Source organism: Haliotis cracherodii, unplaced genomic scaffold (assembly GCF_022045235.1).
Source record: "Haliotis cracherodii isolate W230 unplaced genomic scaffold, xgHalCrac1.p SCAF_10, whole genome shotgun sequence".
Lineage (NCBI taxonomy): Eukaryota > Metazoa > Mollusca > Gastropoda > Lepetellida > Haliotidae > Haliotis > Haliotis cracherodii.
In genome coordinates this window covers 1,383,356-1,398,497 of record NW_027266265.1, presented here as the reverse complement: position 1 = coordinate 1,398,497, position 15,142 = coordinate 1,383,356, and the positions used below count along the sequence as shown (strand labels likewise).

At 39.8% G+C, this 15,142-nt stretch overlaps 1 protein-coding gene across 1 annotated transcript; it reads right to left on the bottom strand.

Moving 5' to 3' along the window:
- Window positions 1-6,286: 6,286 nt before the first annotated feature.
- LOC139444877 (putative G-protein coupled receptor F59B2.13) lies at window positions 6,287-8,650 on the bottom strand. The gene is made up of 2 exons (XM_071225882.1): window positions 8,468-8,650; window positions 6,287-7,887 (listed from the first exon to the last, which is right to left on the bottom strand). Exons 1-2 carry the CDS (start codon window positions 8,470-8,472, stop codon window positions 6,810-6,812), a joined length of 1,083 nt encoding a protein of 360 aa, XP_071081983.1. The 5' UTR covers window positions 8,473-8,650; the 3' UTR covers window positions 6,287-6,809.
- Between the last annotated feature and the right edge of the window lie 6,492 nt (window positions 8,651-15,142).

The window sequence follows — 15,142 nt, the reverse complement described above, 5'->3', positions numbered from 1 at the left end:
CTTACACATGCACCTGTTGAACCAATCTGTGATAGGTATTGAGAAGTTGGTAGTGGTCACAAAATTTACGAGTCCTGTGTTGGGATTCAAACCAAAGACTTTCAAGGTTGGATGTCTTGCAAGCTGACAAGGTTAGGATGTCAATGGATGGATGACTCATGCCCGGCTACAAAGACATTAGAGTTGTACAGAGAACAACTTCTTTATTGCTTGAAACAATGTTTCAGGGTTATGTCTTGCACCTTCATCAGGTGAATGTTGATTAACAGACAACGTCGTTACAAAGTTTAAAGAAGATGTTATCCATAGACGTTTCTTGTCTTCGTCTCTTGACACTTTACACCTCTGGAGGCAGTGGGGAAGCCTAGTGGTTAAAGGGTCCGTTCAACACACCAAAGGCCTTAGTTTGACACTCCACATGGGTTACAATGTGTCCCCCGCTGTGATATTGCTGGAATATTGCTAAAAGTGGCGTAAAACCAAACTCACTCACTGTCTTTACAGCTCTGAGCCCCGTTCCTCAAAGCAATCTTAGCGCTAAGGTGATCGTAAGTCCCATACTTTAACATAGGCTTACGATCATTGTAGCGCTAAGATCACTCTGAGGAACAGGGCCCTGGACTTAACTCTGCGACCAGTGTATTACACATTGTCCGAAAAGTTCCCCTTTGGCCCCCGATGTAAGTGGTTGAATCTCCAGGGCAGTTACTTCATCAATTATGGTAAGCACATGCTTTTGATTTGACACACAATTACATTTAACTGTGCACAATGTAACATTTGTATTTCAGGAATGTTGATAGTTTGCTGACATCAAACCCAACTTACTGCCCCCTCCACCACACATTCCCAAAGCCAGGTTCAGTGTAGGAAAAGCCCCTGTGATGTGCAGATATGAAAGTCCATTCTGCACAGATAACATCAGGGTCGGATGCATTCATCCTGTGACCTTCACAAGACCTTCACAAGTATGTCACTCACAGGTCACAGACACATTTTTATACCACATCACACTGAACGAGTTTTACTTGATCTTTTTTTTAAATCGGCATTTTTTTAATAGCTCCCTTTGCCTCTTCCTGAAACAAGTTTCCATAGGTCCGTCCTGGGCCCTGTTCCACAAAGCGATCTTAGTGCTACGTTGATCGTAAGCCTATGGTAAAGTGTGGGAGTTACGACCAACTTAGCACTAAGGTCACTTTGTTGAACAGGGCCCAGGAGGGTGCAATCATGTTGCTGTACTTTGTCCATTCTTCAAATTTACAAGTGAGTGTGGAGGATGTTCCCCTCTGCACACAGTAGAGGAGTAACAATACGGTGGGGTCACAATATGATATGTAACCTAATACTATGAGGGCGATACAATTTGTATACCGACACTGTACTTTTTTTTACAAGTTGATATTCTGTTTTTTGCAGGTGAATCAAATGTCACAACCTTGAATCATTTGTTTTTGTAATTTAGGAGTCAAAGACGGGCAGAAACATATTGGTAGAGAGCACTGTGATTGTTATGCTATATATGTCCAGCCATGAAATACTAGAGACTCTGTGTAAGCTGATTGTTGAACAGTTTCTGTTATTATTCATGTGTTTTTACATCAATATAACTTGTAATGTAATTTATCATATACAGGGGTTATAAATCAATGTAGTGGATCGTGGGTCTAGTATCGTGGTACAACACTGTATCACTGTATCGTTAGACCAATAACACACAGATTCCTGGACATGCAGGCACAGACACAATGTCCCTGTTTCACACAGACCACAACGTACTACAGCCTAAACATGAGAGGGACATCACACACCCATCTTCCCGAGGCAAGAGAGTTAACTGACTTTAAAAGTCCAGTTTTCACCCTTGCCGAAACTTGGCTGGAATTCCTGGGCTCGATCGTAGCGCCACCAGTGGCTATTACCAGTTATGTCCTTTCTGAGCCTCTCCTATGGACCAATCAGATTCCACCTCTCGTATCACTTGCACTTGCATTTGCTCCAAGTCAGGACAATCTGCTCGATAATCAAGATCTACGTTGTGATAAAACGGGTCTTACATCGCGAAATGCATCAAATCATGTGAGCTCCTTGATTAAAAACATGACAAGATTTGGAAAATATCTGTTGTCAACGAGTTGGCGGTGCACATGCTTTGCAAATCCTGCAATCGACCAAAATCTGCATGGCAGTTTATTAACCAGATTTCGATTTTGTTGCGCGATTTTGATTGGACTATGCATAGACTCGTTAGTCCAGCCAAATTGTAACTCCATAATACCAGCCTAGTTCGGCAAGGGTGGAAACTGAACATGTCACACACCCTGCACAGTCCCCCTTTGGCGACACATTTTTTTATTTTTTGTTTCATGAGCATGCCACCCCTACTGAAAAGCAGCTGGGGAAAAAAATAAATTAAATATATAAATATTTATGTTTTATTATGTCTCTAACTAGAAATATAGACTCTCTTATAGAATATAAAATGTTATATATACATTCCATGTCAACATCACTTTCAGCGATTCAAGAAGCTAGCTGCCGTTTTAACTCCACAGCAGAATGACCTTCATATAAATAAATAAATGATTGACATAGCTATTTATTTTTATTTTTATTTGAACCGACCTTGTGTAGAAAAGCTGGAATAAGTCTGTGAAACATAAAATCAAAAATGTGTCGGCCACTCCTAAACTAGTGTATCACAATATGTTAGTAAAAGCCTGCTTTCAAATGACATTATTTTGACTGGTTTGCAGATAGTGAAACAACAAATTCCTGTTTGTGCATAAAATGAGAAAAACTGTTTAGGATCTAGGGCTCCACTTTACCCCAGGTCCGGAAAACAAAAGAACAACTGGCCTTGCATACTTATGAGGGGATATATTCCAAGATAAATATGGAGAAATAAAGTATAATTTGACGTCAACATGAATATGAACAAACTGTAATCCATCATATGTCTTGTAAGAACTTGGTCTGGCCAGGTCAATCATTTGTTTAATGGCTTCTCTCTTTGTTTCATAAATCATGTGGTTCCATCCAAACCCACAAGAAATGAATATGTCATTGCAATAATTCTGAAATATGTCATGCTTTGGGAAAGTTTCAAGAAAAAGAAAATTGATATGTAAACATGATAGCTTTTATTCCACACATCACACCAGTGCCAGTGTATATTCTTCACGCAGTGGAACCTTGCTAAACTGGAGAGTGCCAGTGTCTGTTCTTTACACAGTGGAACCTGGCTAAACTGGATAGTGCCACTGTCTGTTCTTTACACAGTGGAACCTTGCTAACTTGGATAGTGCCACTGTCTGTTCTTTAGTCAGTGGGACCTGGCTAAACTGGACAGTGCCAGTGTCTGTTCTTTACGCAGTGGAATCTTGCTAAACTGGATAGTGCCACTGTCTGTTCTTTACACAGTGGAACCTTGCTAAAATGGACAGTGCCTGTTCTTTGCAGTGGAACCTTGCTAAACTGGACAATGCCAGTGTCAGTTCCTTACACAGTGGAACTTTGCTAACTTGGATAGTGCCACTGTCTGTTCTTTACACAATGGAATCTTGCTAAACTGGACAGTGCCAGTGTCTGATCTTTACACAGTGGAACCTTGGTATACTGGACAATTCTTTCACAAGGTACTTGACTGAATGTTCACAGTAACCTGTCATAGAGAAGCAATTGGTATATGTAATAAATCATTTGTTAAATTAATCTATAAATTGTCATTTCCAGAATAGCAGGGTCTGGACTTGCAAGGTTCCAGTATAACACGTCAGATGAACATTATAGCATGTGCCAAGCTAACAGGAGGGCACAGGTTGCCCAGTTGTCTAAGGTGCTGCAATTTGCTGTGCAGAGTTCTGTCCCTTGGGCATGCCAGCAACCTGTAATCTTGGGTTTGAATCCCGGGTTCAGCCCGATTAGGTTTCTAGGTTTGTCAGCACCCTTCCTGTGCTTGTGGGTTTCACCAAAGTGCATCACATCAGGCTTTCCTCCTACATTAAGCTGACACGCCACAATATAACTGGAATAGTGTTAAAAGCGGTGTTAAACCCAACTCACTCACTCACTCACTCACTCACTCAGACAACAGAGACTGGCAACAAGATATCATAGACTGTTTCCATGGTAACTATTTATTATGTACATGTTACAAGGAAGATGTCCATATTCAAGGAAATTCTGAGTTGAAGTATATTGGCCATCCTATGTTATAATAGATATATACACTCCAACATTTACAGCTGTAGTTGTTTTATAACATATGCATACACACCAACATTTACAGCAGAGGACTGTAGTGTTATGACATATATACCAACATTTACAGCAGACAGCTGTAGTGACCTGAGAGGAAAGGTCATAGTCTGGATATTGTTCTTAGGGAAACACTACACAACAAGAAAACTCTTTGGTCCGGTACAGACGATGTTAACTCTTTGGCCTATACACACATATGGGGCCTACCATTTGATATTCTGGTTTCTTTTCTTTGAATTCTTATTTAGTTTGTTTCAGAAAATGCTGGAAAAATAATTAGCCTATGTTGTGAAAAGCAAAATTTAATTAATGTTTTGACTGAAAAAAGAATGAAATCCCAGCCCCCAGAATATTAAACGGCTGGCCCCTATTGTGAATCATGCAGGACAATATTTCCAGCCTGCAGTGACGTGCTTCTTAATTGGAAGGGATATGTACAGGTGTTATTACATTCACTCAGTTCTGAGGCCGCAACACTGTTCTTGTTTCACAGTGTACCATGGCAATCAAGACAAGAAGGTTCATGCAAACAGATACTGCATCGTAAGATTAGCTCCACTCGCACCGGAGCATTATCATAATATTTGGGTGACTAATTCATTTAAAGTGATTGTATGCGTGAGCAGATTGATGTTTCAGTGAGTGAGTAGATTGATGATTGAGTGAGTGAGTAGATTGATAATTGAATGAGTCGGTAAATTGATGATTTAGTGAGTAGATTGATGATTGAATGAGTGAGTAGACTGAATGAGTGAGTAGATTGATGATTGAATGAGTGAGTAGACTGATGATTGAATGCATGAGTAGATTGATGAATGAATGAGTGAGTAGATTGATAATTGAATGGAGGGTTAGATTCTTCTGAAGTAGCCACAGAGCTACAATTAAAGTCTCAGTCATAGGCAAAAAGTCACCAATAGAAATAGTGTTTTCTGCTGATGTAGCAATTTTTCTACATGATGACCCCGAACTCCAATATGTGTATATCCCAGGACCAGGCACATCATTGATTGATGTGTTGTGAAGACTACAGAGGGGTATGATGACACATTGTTGAACACTGTACCCAGCACTGTTGTATAAATCTCATATACCATCTCACCATCTCACTTGGGAAATGGTACAAGCCTACATGCCTGTTTAAAGGTAATATGACCCAGTGGTTGGAGGTTGTTATTTAGTCAGTATGTGTGATGTATGTCACTATGGTGTGTGTACTTAAGTGCTTCACTTTGTTGACATTGCAGTAAAGTTGTAAGGATAATGTGTTATGGCGTGATATGTATCATGATATACAGTGTTTCAAGATAGCTGTTTGACTGGCATGCTAGAAGTTGGCAAATAAGAAAGAAAAAAATTCAACTTTATGGATAACAACTTCTGGTTTATTGCATATAGTGACGTTTTGATGTAGATTCTTACGCCGTTATCAAGCTCCTCACTCCAGCTTGATGACAGAATAAGAATCTACATAAAAAGTCACTGTGTGCAACAAACCAGAAGTTATCCATAAAGTGGTACGATTCAGGACAATCCTGGGAGCATGGGTGACCAAAATTCACTCACTCAAAATAATGCTTTCAACATTTAGTGATTGTAAGTATCAACTGATTATTGAATTCTTTCAACGAAAAAACAATTGCGTTATGTCTAACAACCATTAAATGCAGCTGCAGTGCCAACCTTAAACAACTCCTGGACAAAGTAGTTTTGGAGTATAAAAGCATTCTAGAGAAAAGAGAGGTCAAATTTTGCAATTGTGGGACTTTACCCTCAAAGTGGTAACAGGTAAGGGCTCCCCCTAAATTACCTTGACAAATGTAGGACATGGAGTATGACAGCATCCTAGAGGGAAGATAGCTCACACAAACTCGGAACCAGTGGTTGCCGGGCACCATGAGCAAGTGAAAGGTTTAATGGCTGCAGCATGATATGAAATATATACCAGAAGAATCAAACATATTGTGAATAAGGATGGATTCCTAATCCTCAAAAAATGATTAATTGAAACTGAAATCTGACATTGTCTTTGGTAAAATCTGTGGTTTATGAGCATTCTCATTAAAATCAGATTTTACTCCAAATAAATAATACTCTCCCTTGAGATATGACAGTCCTTTGATCCCGTCAGGTGATCGTGAGGAAACTTTCCAACCCTGTTATAAAGAAAGTGCTCGGTTTTGATCAGATATGAACTTTCGAAAATGAGTAAACCTTACTTTCACTTTCACAAATACTTGGTGTTTAGGCAATATGAAACTACAAATAATAGTACTCCTTATGTCATTTACTGAATAATGCAACTTAAGTGACATCTGTAATACACACCATTGCACACCATCATTCTTCTCCATTTGGAACTGCTTGTTCACACTCACTTTTGTAGATATTGTGTTACATGTTCAGAACAACGCATTTCCTTTTGGGGGGAGGTGGAGGGAAAATCTATACAGAAAGAATATCAAATTGGAGCAAACTGTCTGATTTTAATGACATTGAGTTTATTAGAAGCTTTCCAATTCAAATTCTGTCTGGGGGGTTGATTGTCACATGAGTGACGTTTCAAACTCCTTCTTCCACTGCTTGGACACCTGGTAGATGTTGTAGCAGCCGCAACAGAAGATGTACTTGAGTGTCTTCCTGAAGTAGGGACTGATGATGCAGTACAGAATGAAGTTCACGGAGAAGTTCAGCGACTGCAGGAAGTTCATTATGGCTTCTATAGTCATGTATGAATAATTACTGTCATTATTTGTTATTTTGGCTATCACAATCACAATCTCTGAAGGCGCCACAAGGATGAAAAACATGACGACAATGACGACAAGTGTTATTGTTAGCGTGTGGCTTGAGTTTTCGGATCCATGTCGATCTTGTTTGAATTTTTGTCTCATTTTGTATGAGCGATAGATCTTTCTGCACAAACACACATTAAAGTAGAAGAGCAGAATAAGAGGAATGAAGTTTCCGATGAAAGCCCACAATATCCGATAAGCTGTGTCAATCTTGTCGCTGCCAAGTAAGGGGACTGTTTTCGGCATGTAAATAGGATGTGATGAATTTGTGCTACATAGTAATCGAGGCTCGTACCTCCACAGAATTGGAACATTGAAGATAAAGGAAAATATGTAGGAGATCACAATGATGATTTTTATCCGCCGTGTTGTTAAATACAAATCTTGACGAAGAGGGTAACAGATTGCCAGAAAGCGTTCCAGCGACATTGCAACAGTCAGCCAAGTGCTAACCATGATAAACACATTGATCACGGCTGTCCCGTACATCCGATACTTGAGTAGAAACTCGGTATTATGATACATGTCATCCCCAGAAAGAAATGTGGTCGGAAAAGCAAATACACAAAACATCAGATCGGACACAGCCAGTGCCACGAGGCAGTAGTTAGCTGCCATTTCAAGTGTTCGGAAAGATTTCTGAAGTTTCCGACGTGTTAGAATGGTGAGGTTGAGGACATTGCCCACCATTCCAAAAAGACAGACACTGGGCAGGGCAAAGCCATATACAATATAGCTCACATCCTCAAACAACAACTTGGCCCGCTCACTTCCTAGACCGGTGTTATTGTCTTCCTCATCGGTGATGTTTAAACAAGGCCCCTGTATCCTGCAACATCAATATTTAGAATCAGTGTCTGAAAGAGTGGAATCATTTCTTAAAATTTCCTTATTAAATCATGATTCTATTCCACATGAAATATTAGCGGCATTCCTGTTACGTGAAACTAAATCATGGATCAGGGCCAGTATATAATTCCTATATTCACCTAGCACAAGATATTTAAAAGGATGATAATCACATTAGCATTCATTGCAATGTGTCTCACTTTGGAGACAGGATTATTCCACCATTGATAAATAGGTTATTTTTTTCGTTAGCTATTATTGTGTAATGAAATTTATTGTGTATTGATTTCTTTCCAGCTATTTAAAGTAATAGCATTGTGTAAATGATTTTTTTACATAATTATTGTCACAGCCAGTGTCACTTCAAGAGATATGCGAGTTGAACATTAAAGGCATTTCGTCAATGAATGACAATATTATTTCCATCTGGCTGAATGAATTATACCTGTGGATTTATCATGCTGACTGTGAATGGTCCATAAAAGGCATTATATCAGACAGACGGTTATATAATATGGATGTTAAATGTGCTGTGTATAGAGCTGATAAAATATACTTACAACATTGTCGCAGTACATTTGCTACATGTACATCACTTCAGGCTGGGAGTTGCTCATCCTAAACAATGCTTTGAACAATGTTGGGGGTGCGATAAGGTGTTATTACCTCTTCATTTTAGTTCATCATAATACTTTTCCACTTTTTATGTTGCGTTATATCACAGCTGTAGTAGAATGGTCCCTGTTATTCTACAGTCAAAATTGTGGGTTATTTTTTCTTTCAAAATGAACTGTTGTTCAGCAGTAAATAGAAACTGTTATCACACAGTCAGGATGTATATATACTCTTTCCCAAGTATGTTTACTCTTGTGCCAGTCCGTAAAGTTCCATTCCACAGTTAGTATATCCTTTTTGCACTGTTAGTGTAAATTGTAATTTGAAAGTATGTATTCTATTATTCCACTTAACTGTTATTGCAATGAGTTTATAGTGTTATCCCACATTCACAATATGCTGTTATTGCAGTCATTCTGTTTTACTCTTCTGTTCCTCAACTTTAACGATACGACTATTCTTCCACATACAATAAAACTGATATTACACCAACAGTATAAGGTGTTAATCCACAATCAGTATTTACTGGTATTCCTCAAACAGTTAGTTTAAGGTGTTATTCCGCAGTTAGTTTATACGGTTTTTCCTCCAACAGTCAGTATAAGATGTTATTCCACAATCAGTTTTAACTGTTATTCCTCCAACAGTAAGTATGAGGTGTTATTCCACAGTCATTTTATACTGTTATTTCTCAAACAGTCAGTGTATGGTATTCCTCCAAGTGTCAGTATATATTGTTATTCCTCCAGTTGTCAGTATATACTGTTATTCCTCCAACAGTCAGTATAAGGTGTTATTCCACAGTCAGTATATACTGTTATTCCTCCAGCAGTCAGTATATACTGTTATTCCTCCAACAGTCAGTGTAAGGTGTTATTCCACTGCATAGTGTGTCTTTTAATGCCAGCTGGGGTGATATATCCCATATTGCTCTTGTGGGTCTATCCTTCAGGAATAATGGAACGAACCAGTGTTCCAGTTACCATTTACGCTGACAAAGACTGGATGGAACTGAAATATAAAAATGACAAGCTCATTATTTTCAACTAATAGAACAGAAAGATGAAAGAAGAAAGTAGACGGTTGTCATGGCTAATTTTGGGGCATATTTGATGCATGGTCTGTCGTTATTGATAAGCAGTTCAGATAACCAGACTCCCTACAGCAGACTGACCATGGGTGTGATGATGTGTAGACTTGCACCAGATGGGATCCCCAGACAGGGGTACAGCCATTAAACTAATAAATGAGCCATTTGGATGGGATCATAGGATCCCCTAGTATTGCTCGTAAGGATTTTAGAACCTCTGATTAATAAATGCCTGATCAGTCGTGACATTCTCTTATGTTTGGTCCTGGGGTCATCAGTCACTGGTTTGAAAGCCAGGGTTTTAGCGTAATGAAGTGTTAGATGTGTGACCTTGCCTTAATTTAATTCTACATCCTAAGTAGGTTTAACACTTCAAGCGGCATGTGTGGTCAGTGAGCAGGTTATTTTGATTCTCTTCAATCCTTTCATTAATGTAATTTGCTTGTCTTTGGTCAATGAAAAACCATGTCCAGATGTTACAAGTCTCCCACCTAACAGAAACTCAAGTTATTTGACATTTGGAAGCTTTTCCTGTAAAGATATTCCATGGCAAGCCCAGCTGTCAGTGTGTGGCTTGTATGCTGAATAGCAGCTTGTCACTTTCATCAGTGTGATGGACCCGTGAAGATCCAGGGTAGAGTAGGTCTTCAGCAAGCCATGCTTGCTGCAAGAGGCGACTATGCTTGTCGTAAGAGGCAACTAATGGGATCCGGTGGTCAGGCTCACTCACTTGGTTGATGCATGTCATCATTTCCCAATTGTGTGGATCGATACTGATGGTATCAATCACTGGATTATCTGGTCCAGACTTGAGTATTTACAGACCGCCGTCATTCAGCTGGAATATTTCTGGGTGCTGCGTTAAACAACAAACAAACAAACATCAGTGTGATGAAGACTGATTTTGTTGTTTCTTGTTACAGCTGTTTTGTACTGACACAGGAAGACTCTGATAGTAGACTGTAGTGTCAGTGACGATGCCATCAGTGACACAAAGTATATCTATATAATAGGCTCACATACACTCCCTGTAATAAACGCACAACTTATTTCACTTATAAACTGAGGTGAAGTATTAATAATTCCGTAAGGAACCCTTGAGTATCACGGAACACTCAAGTCTCTTAATTTCAGGCCTAGAGCTGGAAAGGGGATGAGTATAGTCTGGTAGAGGTGAGAAGGGGATGAGTATACTTGGTAGAGCTGAGAAGGGGATGAGTATAGGCTGGTAGAGCTGACAAGGGGATTAGTATAGGCTGGTAGAGCTGAGAAGGGGATGAGTATAGGCTGGTAGAGCTGAAAAGGGGATGAGTATAGGCTGGTAGAAGGGGATGAGTATAGGCTGGTAGAGCTGAGAAGGGGATGAGTATACTTGGTAGAGCTGAGAAGGGGATGAGTATAGGCTGGTAGAGCTGACAAGGGGATTAGTATAGGCTGGTAGAGCTGAAAAGGGGATGAGTATAGGCTGGTAGAGCTGAAAAGGGGATGAGTATAGGCTGGTAGAGCTGAGAAGGGGATGAGAATAGGCTGGTAGAGATGAGAAGGGGATGAGTATAGGCTGGTAGAGCTGAAAAGGGGATGAGTATAGGCTGGTAGAGCTGAGAAGGGGATGAGAATAGGCTGGTAGAGCTGAGAAGGGGATGAGTATAGGCTGGTAGAGCTGACAAGGGGATGAGTATAGGCTGGTAGAGCTGAAAAGGGGATGAGTATAGGCTGGTAGAGCTGAAAAGGGGATGAGTATAGGCTGGTAGAGCTAAGAAGGGGATGAGTATAGGCTGGTAGAGCTAAGAAGGGGATGAGTATAGGCTGGTAGAGCTGAAAAGGGGATAAGTATTGGCTGGTAGAGCTGAGAAGGGGATGAGTATAGGCTGGTAGAGCTGAAAAGGGGATGAGTATAGGCTGGTAGAGCTGAGAAGGGGATGAGTATAGGCTGGTAGAGCTGAGAAGGGGATGAGTATAGGCTGGTAGAGCTGAAAAGGGGATGAGTATAGGCTGGTAGAGCTGAAAAGGGGATGAGTATAGGCTGGTAGAGCTGAGAAGGGGATGAGTATAGGCTGGTTGAGACACCGAATGTCTCCAAGGATATATCCATCTTAAAAAGTTATAGAAAACAAGGCTTCATTTTTCAAAATGACTGGCTTTGATGCCACGTTTTTTATTCTTTGTTTTGTGAAAGAGTTTAAATGTCATAAGTGGAAATTTAAGGACAATGTATGAAATTATCACTCCAACATTGGTTGCATGTTATTAAACAACAAGCCTGAACGATAGTCACATGATCTGCTTCAGTTGTGTGTCAACTAGGCTATCATAGGCTGTGGAATTAAGTAAACTAGATTTAGTTTAGTTTGATCTGGACTTGCCAAGGCTTTTAAAAAAACAAAAAATATCCATGTACCATATTTTCTTGAGAAGACTGCACAGTTTTTTCTCCCAAAACACAGCTGTGAAGAAGGGGGTGCGCATTATACACGCCATAATGAGTTTTGATGGGGTTTTTCCCCAACGCAAAGACACAACCGTGACCACGCAACACCGGAAATACCATGTCAACAAATCCATACTGAAGTACGCAAATTAATCATGTAATGACACTGTCTGGTTATACAAAGTGTTCGTTGTATATCTGGACTTATGTTTGTAACATATTTCATTAATTTTATTCAAAATTCCTTTTAATATTGTTTTAATTAATTTTGTCAAAATCATGTGTGAATCGATCTGAAGATCGCACAACTCACCGTTATTAACAGCAGCCACGGTCAGATTACAGCTATTGACGCCTTGAAATGAACTTTAGTTGACAGAGAATGGATACATATATCATAAATGCCATACTTTGACTCATTAAAAGTCATATTTGTTGTAGTTTGACGATTCTATGTCAACATGTAGTTCTCACGATCACGTGCGTGGGAACCTAGACAGTGACTGATCAAATTGTTCGAGCTGACAGAAATAACCGTCAATCGCAATCAACTGCACTGAAGTGCTACGCTTAGGGTTATTATTTTTTTAAATATATTTAATTAAAGCTGCAACTATAATAACATGATATTGGAATATATTATTCCTGATAAAAAAAATGGTTTCAGACACAATTTTTACCGATTCTTGCATTAAAATCCTTTAAAGTTTTTCCTTTCCTTTCCTTTCATTTACTGATGAAGGGACAGGCAGTGGCCCTGAAACACTTTTCACCAGATAAAAGGGGCAAGCAGTAGCCCTGAAACATCGTTCACCTAATGAAGGGGCAAGCAGATGCCCTGAAATATCGTTCACCCAATGAAGAGGCAAACAGATGCCTTGAAACATCGTTCACCTAATGAAGGGGCAAGCAGATGCCCTGAAACATCGTTCACCTAATGAAGGGGCAGGCAGTAGCCCTGAAACATTGTTCACCTAATGAAGGGGCAGGCAGTAGCCCTGAAACATTGTTCACCTAATGAAGGGGCAGGCAGTAGCCCTGAAACATCGTTCACCCAATGAAGGGGCAAGCAGTAGCCCTGAAACATTGTTCACCTAATGAAGGGGCAGGCAGTAGCCCTTAAACATCGTTCACCTAATGAAGGGGCAAGCAGTAGCCCTGAAACATCGTTCACCTTATGAAGGGGCAAGCAGTAGCCCTGAAACATCGTTTCAACTAATGAAGGGGCAAGCAGTAGCCCTTAAACATCGTTCAGCTAATGAAGGGGCAAGCAGTAGCCCTGAAACATCGTTCACCTGATGAAGGGCAAGCAGTAGCCCTGAAACGTGTCATTGCCTTTCACTTCGTGGTTCGGCTTATATACGGGTCATATCATAATCTTTCAAATTTCAATGGTCACGTTAATACCTCGGCTTATCTACGGGGTCGGCATATCTGCGGTCATGTTCGGTAGGTGCTTTGAAAAAATATCAAAATGATAAGAACATAATCACAGTTATGTCTACTACTGAGTATATTTTAAGAGAATAAGAAAGCATGTCCAATATATATATACCCATTACCTATTTTATATAATGTTGCCCGGAAACCACACATTCTCTGTAGAAATTGTTAAAGGTAGTTAATGTTCTTGAAAACAATCCTATTGACCCAAACATCCACTGACAGCATTGATTTAACTGCAGGAGTTTGTCCTTGTGACAAGATTTTACAGCGATTACTTGTAACGAAGAATTAGACGATGTATCCCGTCTCTCCAACAGAGGCAGGGATTTAAGGGACAACTGTGTGCACAATTACACCTGCGACACAGCAGATTAGGGGTCGGCAGTGATCCTGACATCCATATGGCCTTACAGATGCCACAACTGTGAATTTACATAACTGTATATAGAGAAGGGAATATTTTAGTTTCTTTCCAATCTTGGCTAAATCTTTCCCAGACCGTACAGATTAACCTCTTAAAACTGTTTTCACCCACTTAAGAGTAGTATTAGCGTTCCCTGAAGAAGATTTGATGAGAAAGGTTAAATTACGTCAGTGCCATCTTAATGCAAGTAACGTATCCATCCAGGGGTTTATAATTGACAATGTTTCCTTGAGAGGATTGCCTCTGGCTTAGTGGTCAGGCGGACTAGTGTGACAACTCTCACAATTTCAATATTGTTACCCTTCCAAGTCAGTTTTCCCTAGCCTTTCAGCAGGTTGGATGGGTTTTACAAGTTCCAAATCTCATTTCATTGCATGTGATTGATGCAATTTTTCCCATGTTGATTAATTGCATTTAAATAGACAAGATCTGTTTGTTTTAGTCATTGATCTTTTTTGTGTCCGTCTGTTGATGCAATTCAATAGGGTGTTGGACTTGTAGGGGAGACATGAAAGGTCAGTGTCAACATTGTTGCCTTATGCACACAGTGATACATGTGCAGCTCACCTGCATTAAAGGGGCACTACACTCAGGGGGTCTGATTGGCAGGCCTAGCATGGTTGATTTCGTTTGGTGTGGGATTTATATTAGTGACTAACATTTTTTTCCATCAAACACTCACAATTGTTTTTGGTGGGGTTAAAACATCAGGACAAGTTAATCTTTGACAGTTTCTATGGAATCATTTGCTCTCTGGGCCCATGTTTTGAATGAGACAACAATAAAGTAGATGTCCAATCAAATTATGTTGTTCTGTTATCATTGAAATAAGCTGCAATATCACCTGTACTCAACTCTGTTTGATTGCCATCTCAAATGTGGCTGCAATGTTTTGTAGCAATATGACCTCCCTCCCCAATGTTATTGCCAACACAAGCATCTTTCTTTTCAAACAATCTTCTGATTCGATTCCATCTTGTCGACTCTCATGAATGACGGTATACTAGTAGTACTTCGTGTCGGAGGAATGGGCATGCTGGCGGATCTGTGTTAGGAAAATATCCACTATTGAAACTGTCGCTTTCCACAAATATGTCTTCAAACTTCAGAATCTAACATTTTGCTCTATATATGGTAATTTTTCTTCATGATAATAGCTGCCGTAGATCATGAAGATGGTAACGCTAATGGCTATTTTTCTATGCTAAGTGAATTTGTTGGTTTGAAGTATC